At 34.9% G+C, this 15,816-nt stretch overlaps 1 protein-coding gene across 1 annotated transcript; it reads right to left on the bottom strand.

Annotated features, from left to right (window-relative positions):
- Positions 1-94: 94 nt before the first annotated feature.
- On the bottom strand, positions 95-10,843 carry EMB2765 (P-loop containing nucleoside triphosphate hydrolases superfamily protein). The gene is made up of 14 exons (XM_011043850.1): positions 10,259-10,843; positions 9,604-9,693; positions 9,292-9,354; positions 8,905-8,991; positions 8,654-8,806; positions 8,425-8,555; positions 7,911-8,145; positions 7,654-7,764; positions 5,802-6,860; positions 4,323-4,586; positions 3,741-3,926; positions 2,376-3,530; positions 1,692-2,042; positions 95-727 (listed from the first exon to the last, which is right to left on the bottom strand). The coding sequence occupies exons 1-14, from the start codon at positions 10,715-10,717 to the stop codon at positions 407-409; spliced, it is 4,665 nt and encodes a 1,554-aa protein (XP_011042152.1). The 5' UTR covers positions 10,718-10,843; the 3' UTR covers positions 95-406.
- Positions 10,844-15,816: the final 4,973 nt, after the last annotated feature.

The raw sequence follows: 15,816 nt of genomic DNA, 5'->3' as shown, positions 1-15,816 counted from the left end.
AATAGAAAATAAATGCCCTTGACAGTATTGATCTGAAAAGGAGCCCGGGATGATATTCCTGAGTTCCAGGGCACAAGAAACATAATGAAAGCGCGGGAAAAAATCAACCATGCTCCACAAAACGACTTCAAATGACTGGCAGTGATTTCAATTCTTAGAAGAGTTCACCGTGACTAGGTTAGCTAGTTGATATGAATATTACAACAAAATCCCTTTGCAAGCAAGATTTCTCTTTGTTGCACTGTACAGTACAGATAAACGACTCCACACGAGAGTGCCCTTTATCTTCTTCCTATCAGATACAGATACTGCCAGAAAAGCTAAACAGTTACTTGCCAGTTAACTTACTCTTCTCCATCTGCAAGTTATGCTTACAACTTGTGCGATTAAGTGGAGAAAGTAAAGGCTACTCCTCCATGCTTGTTTTCCCGTTTGCACCACTTTTTGGCGGCACACCATCTTCATCATTTGGGCAAGCTTCGCTCACCTTTTCCCCATTCAATTGGTTATCAGGTTGCAAATCCCCGTCTTCACCACTTGGAATATCATCCATCTCTTTTGATTCCTCTGCGTGATTGTCTTCACCACTTGGAATATCATCAATCTCTTTGGATTCCTCTGCCTCGTTTTCATCTGGTGTATCATTGATTATTGCACCCTTTGCAGAAGCAGGTCCATCAGATGGATATGCAATGTAGCGCTCATGCTGATAGCTCATCATACATGCCTGGAATCAAGAGTAACCATGACTTCAACCACTGGAACTTTATACAGCAGGCTAAGATAAATTTTGCAAGTGGATTTTAATTGGCAGCCAACAACAAAGCGGATGCACCGCATCACAGGCTGGAAAAGGTTTCTTCATCTTGCAAAACAAAGATCAAGCCCCTCTATGCACGTGACTCAGCATATTATAAGCCCACATGTTTACATTTGAAGTACTTAAACATACTTCACCAATATTGCAAGCCTGTCACTGCTTTGTGCGGTACTTGGTGCAACTTGAATGTACCACACCATTGCCCAACAGATGGGAGTGACAGAGCCAATGTCTTGGAGGTATTAAGAAGAACAAGCACGCCCTTCTAAGAATAATGCAGAAGATTTTCTTAGGAGAAAAGGAATGAACAGAAGATTTTCTTAGGAGAAAAAGAATGAACAGATATGAAAAGTACAAACTAAAGTGCTCAAAACCAAAAGCCAGATTGATACCTCTGACAATAAACTATAAAAGTTCAGACCAGGTGAAAATCTGATAACTTTTTTTAATCTGAACAAGACAATGCCAAAGGTCTTGTCAAGTTGATCCATCACAAACTACAACTTGTTAGGCAAAAGTTGATTCACACCATGTGTGTTTGTGAGTGTGCACTGGCGTTTGCAGGTGTGTGCAAGCTTCATCAGCCTAAAATGCTTTATTCTTTACTCTGCAATATGCACAACTTTCACCTAACATGAGGCAGGTTGCCCTTCATATTTTATTAAGGTATCTCTAACAAATCATTTTCATAAAGGAACTAAGCATCCATTCTCCAATTTACATACCGGGCTGTGCTAGTTTTGGGTGTGGCCACAGTATAAGTTTAGGTTTTAAGACAGCCAACTTCTCAAGACTGTTCCTCAACTTAATGAATTGAAGAATCAACCATAAAACAAGACGTGAAAGGTATATGAAGCAAAGAGCTATATACCTGATGCAATTGATTCATTTTATCCATTACAATGTGGCCCATCTCCTCAACGCTGCTAACAAAATAAGGATGTCCAATGTCTTCAACTTGCCGCTCTGTATATGTTGAAACTTCACCAAAATTCAGCGCAAGGCGATCAGGTCTCTGAAGCAAATGTTGAAATGTAGGCTGCAGTTCATAACATTGTTCAAACAGAGATCGGCGACAAAATACATATAGTCCAAGTCGGGCACGGGACATGGCAACAACCAATCTTCTAACATCACGAAGGTGACCCACAAAACGAGAACGCACTAGAGAGAGCAAAATAAAATCATTTTGCTGTCCTTGAAACTTGTCAACAGTGGCGACCTGTAGATGAGCATTGATGATGATTATAATGATATTGAACAAATACACTCATATGTACGCGTGTGTGTGTAAAAGCCTGCTGCCTGAATTGCAACAATGGTGTTAAGAGTAACAAGATGGCATTGGTGCAGCAAAAGATGCCCCATGGATGGAATTGGTCATTCCATGTGCACCAACTCACATGTATAACTTTTATTTGGCCATTAAGCAACTAGATGAACCTCATTCTAAGCAAAAGTATATAAATATGTGAAAATCAACATTTAGAAAAATTACTCATTTTTCATAGTCATTATGCCTAGTTAATGTAAGAGAAGCAATCAAGCATCTTACCTTACAGGGTGGGCCTATAAAGTCATAAGGGACACATCTTCTGTTGATAACATCACGAATAAGAAGTTTTTGCCCATTGTAAGTGGTCAATATGGAGATCTTGTTTGCAGGATATCCAAGCAAACGCATGTATATATAAACACTAACAATGTATTCAGCCTCTCCCTCATTTTGATAGAACCAGGGAGAAGGAGCAGTCTCGCCTCTCCCATGATAATCAGGCACGTCCACTAACTGGTAATCATAGGAGAACCCAGCATTTGCATTCTTAAAGATAGCCCCCTCCTTTACATAAGGAAGGTCTCCCAAATCTCTGTATCTCCAATTGTAAAGCTTAGCTATGCTTGGCCTGGCTCTACCCTGGGCATTGAGCTCAATATAAGGAATACCCAGCCGAACAAACCTAGTGAATAAGCTCTGATCCATGTGGCTATACTTCTGAAAAGCCATGTTTTTCACAACAGGAGGCAACTGGTGATGATCACCAATCAGTATGCAGCGTTTAAGACATGCATGACCATCCTCCTGCCTCTGAAGCAACATTGGTATGAAAGTTTCAATCTCCAATATTTGGGCACTTTCTTCCATCAGCAAGTTGTCATACTTAAATCCCAACTGGAGGAAGTCCTTTCTCTTCAGAGCTGCATGTGTGCAGGTCATTGCCACTATCTTTGCCTGTTTTGTCATTAGGTAATTTGCTCGATCAGCTGTTGATTTGAGCAATTCAAAAGCCCTACACTCTTCTAGTTCTTGGAACATAGTCTTAAGATGACGGAAGCACCCTTTTGCTGCCCGCATGTCTTTCTCAAATGATTGACCAGTAAAAACTGGCTGAGGGGTGTTGGAGAAGAACTCCTTGAAAGGAAAACGGTCCTGGACAAGTGTTTGTTTATCTTCGTTATCCGCACAAGCAGCAAGGAATTGCTCCCAACGTGAATATACATGCAGTAACCAAAAGTATCCAGCAGTTTCACAAGTATAAGCTACATCCTCAGGAAGTTGGAGAGATCTTGCAAGCCTCTCCACTTCGCTAAGCAATTCCAACCGTCGAACAAGCATTGCATTGACACGCCCTTGCCTACTGAAGTCAAGATCAGTTGCTAGTTCTTGTTCACCTTGACCCAGTCGAAGAAGATACCGTGCTGGCACATCTCTCTGAGAAAACGATGAAAAAGTTCAGGCATTAAAGCAACATATACACGAAATAAGCTTTTCTAGACACAGAACAGGCTTTAATATCAAGAACACCAGTGAATGCTCCCTATCAAGAGTGCAAAACTCAAGGGATCATTTTCACAAATAACGACTATCTAAATTATTAGTCTTTATGTCAATATCCACATGAATATATTTCAAACCTAATACCTGCATTATCTTCTCAAACAGGTCATTCAAGGCCTGGTTGGAATGGGTGATTATTAATGTTCTCTGGGACGGACAATTATGATATAGAACATTCATGATTTGCACGGCTGTATCAGTCTTTCCAGTACCAGGAGGCCCCACAACCATGGTTAGTCCTGGCTGGATACCAGACATGATTGCTCCAATCTGCACAAGAAAAACAAATGCAATCATTCAAAAAGAAAGTAACAGCATGTTTATTATCCATCATTATCCACTTGAATGCTTGTCAGCCTTGTAAGTGAAAACAGAGACCATGGTGCCAACATTTAAAAGAATCTGTTAGATTATAAACCCCCAATGCAGACACATAAAAGCTTAAGAAAATGATGGACGTCAAAAGCAACAAAAAGTTCAATTATCCAGTAAATCACAAATAGTTGAACTGTTTCTCATTGCAGAAGTAATGTGTTTGAAACTTGGATTTGCACCCATTTTTACAAATAATAAAAAGCAAAGAGAAATGAGAAGCTAATAAAGGATTCCACCCATTAAATAAATACCAAAAGATCCCACAGACTAGGTAAATGAGTTGCCATTCACCTGTGTCGATGTAAATCTGACTGAATTCTGGTTTGGCTGATCTTGAGGATAAGGTCCTGGATCAGGAGGAATGTATGCCTCAACAATAAGTTCTTCTTTTTCCCTACCAGAATCCACCATATTGACACCATTTTTGGAATCAATAGTAGATTTCTCATTCCCAGGAATTGCATGAGTGTAGCCCTTCAATTTTTCTGGAAGCCTAATTCGAAAAGGAGGTCTTGGATTCAAGTTAGCCGAACCATCTGGATTTACAAAACAAACCTGCAGAAAAGAAAGATGAGTACGTTGTAAATTTATGTTTCTCTTTAGAATGAACAAACTACTAGGGAAAATCAGCATTCACCACACACCATCTTTTTAAGGCATTAACCTCCTTAAAATGTGTTTGTATTGTCTCTAAACAACAGAAATTTATGTGACTTGGAAAATTTCCACCTGTAAAAGGCATTGCCATTGCAACCATAAAGCTCATGAATGATCCCACAATAAAAAATTTCGCTGTGGACTCCAGAAATGCTTAAAACTCATGGATAATGAAGGACTATAAGAATTAATGTCTGATTAGTCTTAAATTATATTAAATATTTTTTTGCAGTACTATATTTGCTAGAGAGTAGCCAAAAGTAGCTTTTATTAGGAATCTAATTACATTTATATTCCATAGGGCTTCATGTAGTCTACTTTTCCTGTCATTATCGGGTATATTTTTTCAATTTTCTTATAGGTTTGGTACCTATATAGAGCATCATGTTTATACATTTAAAAACAATTTTATGAATACTGACTGATCAAATAAAACAAAATAAAAGGAACAGAAAAGGAAGAAAGCTACAAAACCTCATTTGCAACTTATGATGATAAACAACTTAAATAAAGTGTTTGGAAGGGAGGGAGATGACTCTCTGATGTGGACAGCAAAAGAAGCAAGAATGATGACTTTTTATAGGCAAGGGTATTTCTGTAATTTTCATTTTAGATGGGAAATCTGAAAAATTGTCTAAGTCGAGGTTATTTTCTATTTAGTATTCTATCAGTTCTAAAGTAATTAGCTTCACCAGGTTTTCCTATTCCAAACAGGAATAGTTATGTTGGAGGTTCAGGAATCCATGTCCTTGTTGGATTTGGACAACTAAAACTCTATAAATAAGCATGCAGTCTATCAATATTTTAGAATGCAATGATATCAAATAATTTCCATCAAAGCTTTGATTGCATGACTCAATCTCTTCTTAGGAGCGACTCTTAAGAACCATAGGTGTGACTCCTAGAACCTATCTACATCTTTCCTAGTATTCCTTCATAAATACAACAATACAGCCCTAAACAACTGCTAAAAGTCAAGATTCAGAACAACCCCTAAGCTGTCCTGCATCACTTACCCTATCTCAGCATGTTAGCAAGAGCCTATATATGCAAATAAAAGAGGAAACAAAAACCAAAGTCCAATCATAGAAGCAAAGAATAAGCAATACAAACCTGGTGATCTGGAAAACTCTCCTTTAAATGGTCTGCATCCAAGAAAGTATCTTTGAAATCTACTTTCTGAAGATGATCAGGCATTTTGGTCCATTGTGCTGCAGAAGGATCCCCATAGCCCAGAAAAATGTTGTGCAACCAGTCAGGAACAATACAATATTCATTCATAAGATCTCTTATAGATTCTAAGATTGCCTTGAAGTTATTTTCCTTAGGTTTCCTCCTCATCAGCACATTAAATGTCCCATAAATGTCTTCAGCACCTCTCTCTGCAATATCAGTCACATCCATGTGGTACTGGGCTGTATCTAAAGCAACAGTTACAGTTCTAAGTTCACCTTTTGGTGGTTTCCACTCCTCCCTTTTAATTCTTCCTGTGAAATCATTCATGAGTGTTCCCTCCTCATCACGGATCTCAATAATTTCACATCCCCGCACATATTGGAGGCCAAGCCTCTCTGGAACACTGGCCTTCTCAGCTTCCTCAGCACTTAGAGGCTCAAATGAAGGGCGAACTGAAAGTAAGAATAAAACATCATGCTCCTTCAGAGCATTCCATTCAGATCTTATTTGTGCTTTATAACTCGAAATGCTAAAAGTAATTTTTGCTGTCACAGACGATGGCTTGACTTCACCAATATTTGGCTGTTTGACCTCAGTGATCTTAAATTCTTTTATTGGCACAGCCATTCTTGACCAACCACGAAAAGCAGTTTCTCCCTCATTATTAATGTATGGAAGGAGATGTGGTGTGGCTTCCTGAATATCTTCACGAATCTCATATGTTGATTCAAGCCGGAAGAGATTAAAATTTCTTAAAAGGTAATCATGAAGTGTTAAAAACTGCAGATTAAGTTTAGGAAGTGCCAGACAACCTTCTCCAGAATAGTTAATGCTAGGCACAACACTCTCATCCCACATAATCTGTTCATTTGGATAAAGCGGAAGAGCATTTATTGCTTCTTTTTGAGACTGCTGTCTCTCAAAGAATGAGACCATGACTTCAATAAGAAAATCAACTCTTTCAGACCAGGGATCTTCCGCAGAGACCAGTTTGAGCTGATAAAAGAAGTTAAAATGTCAGTGAGTAGATGTCTACTTGTTCCAGTATCAGCACACTTGCACATTGATCAATGTAAAAACTAAAATTCAAAAAGATCTGAATTTTTTGCACTACAACATCTACACTTCAGGCTTGAACAGGCATGTGGTAACAAAAAAGTCAGCAAACTGACAGCTGATTTTTGACAGGCTGTCTTTGATATACAAAAAGGCATGGTCAGTTGAAGGAGTTAAAACATTCTAGTTAGACATAACATAGACAAAGAGTTCTTCACCCTGTGACTGATTGTCTACCTCTGCAGCCTTTACATTCAATTTATAGAGAAAAAAGTATTATGATTATCTAAGAACTCAGTGGCACCCCCTTTTTTCTATCTGATTTGGCGTTACAGCTTTATATGTAGCATTTTCCTTGCATATATACTCCACTCAATGATATTCTTAGTATATTAGCTATCAAAAGTTGAGGACTTTGATTTCATGAAAACAATAAAGCTATGAAGTTCTACTTGAGTTCCAATTACTAATTAAACAAGCAGCAATTTACTTTAGGCACCTACAAATAAGTTTGATTGAACATTAATAGGCGCATTGCACTATAAGTTGCAAACAACTCTATACCATAGTAAAGACCAATCAAAGTAATAACAAATGACAAATGAGCATACATGGAAGCATAACATGATGACAATAACCAATTATGAAATAACACTATCATGGAGTAGAAAAATCAGCTGAGATAAAATGGAGAACATTAACCAAGTTGGAGTACATATCATCTTTCACATACCTTAAAGCAAACCAAGTCCTTCAACTCTTCGGGAGAGAGCACAGACAATTTCTTGGAGAGATCAGCTCGCTTGTGAATTGCACCAATGTTAGACAATGCAAGTTCTCGCAGCTACAACCAAAGTAGGTTGTTTATAAAATTAATACAAAGAATAGAAATTGAAAGATAATTAATGTCACAAGAAAGATCAACTATAAAAAGCTGCATCCTTTTGCAACAGACAGTAGTTAGAATTTCGGCAATTACATATGAAATACCTTGGGAATTTTCTTAAAGGCAAGGAGCTGGAAGGCTTGGAAACGCTCATAATGAGAGCGAACCACTTCATCATCTGTTAATTGTGTGCCATAATAATCATTAATCTCAAACCGCTCATAGAACTGCAGCAAGTCAACCAGTTGAGCAAAGAGTTTCCCTTTTTCATGTCTGTAGAGAGCACTTAAATGACATTTCGCAACAACAGCAACATCAGCTACAAGTGGCCTCAGATACCTATACATGGTGGAAAACGAAGAAAAGGGAAAATAAAAAACATAGAATGAAATAAACTGGTGCATGGAGAATATCAACATCTTGAAAGCATAAGATGCACTTGTAAAGCAAGATTGGTTTTCAATTAGAAAAATGCAAGACATGAACTAGTTTTCAATTAGAAAAATGCAAGACATGAACTATATAAGAACCGGCCTGTAATAATTAAAAAACTTGAAGAAAACAATGCTAAGTGAAAAGGAAACAGAGAGAGAGAAAGAGGAAGAGAGATGAATATACCTCCTTGTTGGCAGTTGACTTAACAGATCAATTAGAAACTCCATAAACCTCTCACAATACAAGACTGCAGCATCATCAATTTCATCTTCGTTAGCAGAGCTTTTCTGGGGGAAAACTTTGAAATCAAGCACCTAAGAGAGGGATAAAACCATAATAGGTTAGCTTTGAAACAAGTTTAAGGGGAAAAAAACAGATACTGACTGCATTGTGTTTTAAGGTAAGACTTTACATCAAGAAACTCTTCAGTGAAATTCCTCAAAAACCTCACTTCAAGCGAGGTTGACGGGTTGAAAACTTCTCCTCGTTTAGTTGCCTCTTCAGCCTCCTTTCTTATTGTCTTTCTCCATTTCTTAATCAATTTATTATTAAGACAAAGCTCCATCTGCAACCAAAAGAAACAAATTATAGGCTTAGTAGGCTACACAGCATACAAGCAAGACTGTTAGCAAAATAGGATTACGCAGAGCATAAAAATCTCACCTGAAAGCGGCCATATGACAAACTGTGCCATGACTCAAAACTTGCTAATCTGAGGACCGTCTGACTCACCATTTCATCTTCCAAACTCTATGAGGCGAAGTTGTTAAATGACAGAAGAAGAAAAATTAAAATTAGAGCATGATCCACTATTCCTCAACAGAACAAATGAGCCATTCCAAAAACAAAAGGAAAAATGGCATTCAGTAGAAAAGATCTACATGATGTCTAGTGCACTTTGGTACTCAACTGCGACGCAAATGAGCCATTACATGATGCTACATGGGGATGCATGGTATGCCAAATTCCATCACAACAAAAAAACCTACCAGAGGAATTATCAAAATAAAAGGAAAGGGGCAAAAAGGAACGTGTAGGAAAGCAGCACACCTGAAAAGCATTAATCATGAAAACTAGGTAATTTGTCTTCTCTGCTATACTCAACTCTCTCCCCTGAAACAGCATTTAAAACATCATCAATCAATTTAACATGGTAGTTCTGAAGCATCACCTGCTTTTACAAAACATCTCATAGGAAATGAATGAAGAAAAAAACCAAATATAATTACCAACAGAATTTGAAATAAAAATTGTAACACAGTAGACCTGTTTATTAGAATTTAATTTTTATTATGTCCCTCCTAGCAAAGTTTTAACACTGGCAAATTATATGGTCAAATACTTAAAGAAAAGGTCAAGAACCTCCTTCAGGTGAAGAACTCTATCAAGAAATCTTTTGAAGACATCCTTCCGATCATAAAAGCATGACCAAGCTGCCACATTTTCTCGAAACTGCAATTTACAAAGATAATATTCATGAAAACATTAATTCTTTCATCCAATTAAATTCATACTTAATAATAAAAAATAGAAAAAAAATATGGCATGATTGCTATAACAAAAGAATACACCAAAACCAAAATTTCCTCCAATCAAATCTTCCCCAACTTTCGTTCTTCAACCATCAAGTGCAACAGTAGCAAATGAAAGATACAAAAATAAATAAATAAAATGCGGGATTTCACTATGAAACCAAGTCCTCACTTGACAAAACCTAGTACATCTTCTTGACTTCAGCTGACTCAAAATTTCAATTCATCAAGCTTCCACTCTCAAAAATTCCATCTCCAGATCAAGTTAAATTATCCAAATATAACACTTCAAATCAACTTAAGAATTACCTCCCCGTTTCCAATTTCTCATATATTTAAACAAACAGAAAAAAATGCAAAAAAACCCATTATTCCTTTCTCATTTTCAGTTTCCACAGCTAGCCCCCAAAAAACCCGTAAACTTCATTACTAATTCACATGCAGCGCAACACACACAAGCAAAAAACCTTAAATAAATCACTAACCTTCTCATTAATCATGAGAATCATAGACATAACATGCTCAAACGTTGCCGTTTCAGGATCAAAATTGGGCCATAAATAATTCTCCAAATACTGACTAACTTCCAAAATCATCACTCTCTGCAAAGGCACAGTCTTTCTCCCTTCTTTCACCTTCAACTCCGTCTCATATATCTTCTTCACCAGTTCCGCATCAAACCCCCTCCTCTCCTCCTCTTCCGCCACCATGTCTCCGCCATCCGCGACAGCAGAAGTGGTCTTTTTGAGCCAGTTTGCGGAGGCAATCTTGGTCAATCTGTCGCGTTGGATCTCGGAGAGAGTGATTGAGCTGGGGAGAGTTGTTGAACCGGGTTTGGAATCGGCTGATTTGGTCTCGGTTCGGGTTGCAGAGAGGTCGAGTGGGTACTCGGCCACGTGGTGGCGCTTGAAATCGTAAGCGCCGGTGCCGTATACTTTCGTCATTTCTTAAGTCACTGAGACGAGCGCGAAATTTAGGTTTTTTTGTTTTCAATTAAAAGGTGACATTAGGGATTTTGAGAGTAGAGAGAGGGAGATAAACCCTGGTGGATTATTGGCGGTGAGATTTCATAAAGGAGAGAGATGGGTAATCAGGTTTTACTATTGGGTTATTCTTATTATGGGCCATTTTGGGGTCTATGGTTCGAATATAATACTTGGGCTGGGCTTGTGCATGCTTTCTTTTTTGTTTATAGGATTTGTTTGTTTTATAGCTGTAAAATGCATACCCCCGTTCACCAACCGGTGGCTTGATTATTTGGATTAAAGAAAAAATTGAAAAATAAAAAACATAAAAAACCTTTATACTGAAAAGAATTTTTTAAAATTATAGATGAACTGAAAATTAAAAATAAAAATAAGATCTTAAATTTTTATCAAATAATTAAATAATATAATTTATCTTAAATAAAATATACTGAGAATGCTAATATTTTTTTGTGTAATTAATTTTTATATTCTAGTGATTAAAATATCAGGGTATAATTATTTTTTTTTACTGAAAAAAACAAAGATTTTATATTGATTATATTTAACAGATAAATATACATATTTAAAAATAAATAATTATTATGATGACACACATGACAATTGATTTAATTATAAAAACAATTCACCAATAAAAATAGTGTAAAGGAGATAAAAAAAAATCCTAGGAAATCTTTCCCTTTTTTGGAGTCAATAAAAACTGAAAAAAATAACAAAAAGAAAAGGAAATTTTTATTTTGATAGAAATAGAAATTGTTACTGATATGAGCTTAAAAACTCAATTTCAAAAAATAACTATCCTTAACTAATGGAAATTCAAAAAATCAGACCTTAAAATAAATTAAGTTTCAATTTTTGTAGAGAGGTATTCAGTATTATTACTTTGAATTATTAAATTGTTTTTAGTAATGCATTTAAATAAAAAAAAATTATTGGAATCTTGAGAGATTTATTGAAGAAATTTTTTTGCTTCAAATTAAGAAACAATAAATTTTTTTTATCTTTGATAATAATAAAAAATCTCAGTTACATCAGGTTTATACTTATATTCTTTTACTTTAAATATTATTTCAATATATAGTTACTACTTTTATTAATTTATATAAGAGAAAATGATTTTGACTCTGCGAAGAGAAAGGCCGCCCAGGATTGTAGTGACTTTAAGCTACCTAGAGATAGCCGTGAGAAAATATAAGGAATACAAGAGATAAAATATAAAAATCGCCAATCATCATGATAAAATAAAAACAAAATCCATGAATAATTTTCTTGCACCATGCATGAATGTGTCTTCTTGTCGGAGGTTCGCTATACATTACTCTGAAGTTCTAACCAAATCACTCTTATTTTCTACTAAGAGTGTATAATTGAACAATTTTCTGAAAATCCGTAGAAACGAGAGCAATTTTACACACGCGTAGCCAGTAATAATAAAAACACAACTATTTACTAGGTAATCTAATAACACAAACTTGAAATTAGAAGATTTATTTTTTTTTAAAAAGACAGCAGATTATACATGGCATCAATATTAACAAAACACGAAAATATATGTAGGAAGATTAACAAAGAATTATTCATTTATTTAAAGAAAACTACAAAAAAGTTGTGTTTTCTAGCAAGCAATTTATTTGGACTCACAGCAACATTATTATCTTATTTCAACCAGTCGAGTCTCTTTATATAATTCTTGTTATCATTGCTGAAATAGATCCCATCGTCTTCGGTTTTTCAGTAGCAGGAATAAGTATCACAACATGTGCTTGATTCCATGTTATCAGTAAAAACATTCGCAAATCGATGCTTTTCAGCCCATTTGAAATCACAATGAAATACAGTTTTGCCAAAGATTGCGAGACCGAACTTGAAGTTGAAGTCTCCTCCGATATAGAGAGTATGGTTTCCAAGGTCATTGTCCTGAGACCAGCAATGAAGGCTCAGTGGGTTCTTATTGCTGCTAAAGCCATTGATTATATGAACCCTGAACTTCAAGCAAAATATTGACTTATTATCATTGAAGGGTATTGGCTTGGACCCCCATGCAAGAACAGGGCAAGATATTGCTAGAATGAAAAGGAGAGGGAAGGAAGCGCTCAGGCTGGAGGATGCCATGCTTGCAAGTATTTGGTGTATGAACCACTTCACGGTGCTGAAGTTCATATAGAAAATTAATGGAGGTGAGGATAAGACACGTTTATCCGCAAAATCCATCATTTCTTTTAATTTTACACTTACCTTTCCTGGACGCCTTTACATTTGTATTATGAAATCTAGAAGAGGAAAACATAAATTAAGAGAGACACCAATCAAATAAAGAATAAAGAAAAATGTAGAATGAACATATATAGTTAGAAATCTTAACGCCAAACTTTTTCTTCTAAATTATTAAAAATCATTGATGTTGACGCAGCCCGGTTTAAATAAAATGTAACCTAGTCAACCTTGTTATAGAAAACCTAATCGTGTCTGCTAGGATTCACGAAATCAATTGTTTTCCAATCAACTTGAAACCTGATTTAGTTGAGATATTGGATGTAAATCCCCAATCAGAACATTTCGTGGTGTTTATAAAATTCGATAGAAAATCTTATCATGTTAATTGAATAATGAAAAAATAAAATAAAAATATTGACTTTTGACATTACTTACGGAAAAATAGTTTTTGAAAAATTATTTTTCAAACTTTTTTATATTTATTTATTATTAAAAAAATTGATCAACAAAAAATAATTTCTAATCAAAGAAAAATTTAGTTTGGTTTCCAGTAAATTGTTTTTTTTGAAAAATTTAGACGGAAAACACTTTCTAGAAGTTGTGAAAATTTAGAAATGTCATATTATTTATTGATTATATTAAATTTGATTATCAAACTTTTGATTGTTATATATATTCTATTTTAAATATTTATTTCTTAATTTCATCTCTTAAAATTTATTTTTTATATTAACTTTGGTCCTCATTTTTATAATTGTTATTTACTTTTCCCTTATCATTTTTTTTTACTGAAATTCTTTATCTATCAAATTTGATTTTCATTCTTTTGATTGTTACTTATTTTATTTGAAATAATTTATGAAATGTTAATTATTATTATTTTAATTTCTTCATCTTTTTTTTTTATTTTTTAGATTTGATCTCTATTATTTTGATTATTATTTATTTTATTTGGTATAATTTATGAAATTTTATTTTTTTAATTTTATTTTCATTCAACTTTTTAATTTGTAAGATTTGTTCCTCATTATTTTAATAAACTTGAGAAAAATAAAATATTAATAAGTTATTTTTCAACTTATTTTCCATGACATAACCAAACACTGTAAAGTGTTTTCCAATTTATTTTTCATTATACTATCAAACATCAGAAAATAATTTATTTTTTCAGAATTTACTTTCTAAAATGAATCCACTTTCCTGCAAACATACGAGGTCTAAAAATAAAAAAGAAGATAAAGCTTTCATGTCATGAGATCTCAATTAAATTTTTTTGGTGGTGGTGAAATATTGAAGAATTTACCTTATTTAAACATAGGACCAAAAATAATAAGATCTAGACTTATAATAAAAACTCAGGACAAAAAGAAAAATAAATAAATGTGATACATAGTGGAAAGGATGACCTCCATAAATAAATTTAAAGGTGTTGTTGAAGTTAAAATAAAAATTATGATTTTTTGTTTAAAATTCATAATATTGATGAAATCGGTAATGAGTTTTGATGAATAAAAAAATTTGAAGAATTTAAAATAAATATATCTTTTAAAATAAAAAAATAATTCCCAGGAATTATAATGAAAATGAGTAAAAGTTAAGAAAGAATTGTATGAAAAGGCTATTAGTGTAAACCCCGACAAAAATCAGAAATGTTACTGGAAAACAAAATAAATCTGCAAATGAAAGTAATGATAAAAAACAAAATAAATATATTTTGAAATAAAAAATAATTGCAAGAACTTAGTGGAAAAATTGATATGATCCATGTAAAGATGGAACAAAAAATTCAGATTTCCACCTTGAGCCGGGTTGATTATCGAAGCGGGTTTAAAAACTAAGCTTCTCCCTAGTTATATCTATAGTGAAAGCTGCTGGAAAGTTAGTTAAGAAAAGAGAATAGGGAAAAGCCAAATTTAACGCCACAAAATTCTAGAGAGAGAGCATGATTTAGACATGGTAGATGAGAGAATGAGTGATTATAATCATCAAACAATAGCATTGTCCATAGAATCCTAACGAATTTCCCCATCAGTCACTCCTCTTCTCCTTGATTATGTAGGACTTTAACCTTCTGCTCTCTTCCTACAAGTAACATAACATGTTGGGCGTGCAAGTCCTTGATATCATGGGGCCGAGCTAGCGCTGCTAGCTAGTTCATCCGGTCCAGTGCCGAAACCAGTTTGCCTGACATTTTCTGAGAGCTTGTATGATTGATCATATAAGTAGCCATTCTTCTTAATCTAGAACTCACGAGTTGTACAGGGTGTTGGTATTGTCCTGCGCTTGCTTGTGAGTCATCAAAGTTTCAGCCGCTAACTAGTAGAGTTTGGCTACATGAATCAGTTATACTTTCCTTAATAATGTTCTATTTTGGGTCTTTGAGCAATACCTTCAGGCTTCAATCACTTGTGATTGCTCACTGTATATGTGTGTGCCCATTTTACTCTCTATATCATCTCGGACCTTATCTCTTTTTGTTGTTCTGATTCGCAGCCTTAAAATATGTTCATTTCTGCAGTCACCGGAGCAGCTACGGGCCATTATCTTATATTTTACACTAACTCAATATTATATAATTCTTATAAATCAAAACTTAAATCAGGGTCTCAATTGATCTTCTAATCCCTCGACTTATTACGCAATGGTTGCTTGGCCCTGAGACATTTCTTTAAAGTAAAAGTTTCTCATGGTAAATTATTGCTAGTAATGTAGCCGTCAGGTTTCCACAGCATATATAGCCTTGTAATAAACATCACCAAATTCGCCCCTCGCGAACTTCACAGCCATATTTCTGTTACTTTCCTGGCTTTATTTGAATTTAGGAAGCTACCTGTAGCCTCTCT

Source organism: Populus euphratica, unplaced genomic scaffold (assembly GCF_000495115.2).
Source record: "Populus euphratica unplaced genomic scaffold, PopEup_1.0 scaffold70.1, whole genome shotgun sequence".
Lineage (NCBI taxonomy): Eukaryota > Viridiplantae > Streptophyta > Magnoliopsida > Malpighiales > Salicaceae > Populus > Populus euphratica.
This window is presented reverse-complemented; position numbering and strand designations above follow the sequence as displayed.

Excerpts from the sequence above, each read along its gene's own strand:
- EMB2765 (XM_011043850.1), bottom strand. The coding sequence starts at position 10,717 with ATGACGAAAGTATACGGCACCGGCGCTTACGATTTCAAGCGCCACCAC. Across the intron at positions 9,694-10,258 it reads TTCTCATGATTAATGAGAAG|TTTCGAGAAAATGTGGCAGC; the intron begins GTTAGTGATTTA and ends TGTAAATTGCAG. Across the intron at positions 4,587-5,801 it reads AGAGTTTTCCAGATCACCAG|GTTTGTTTTGTAAATCCAGA; the intron begins GTTTGTATTGCT and ends TCTTTTCTGCAG.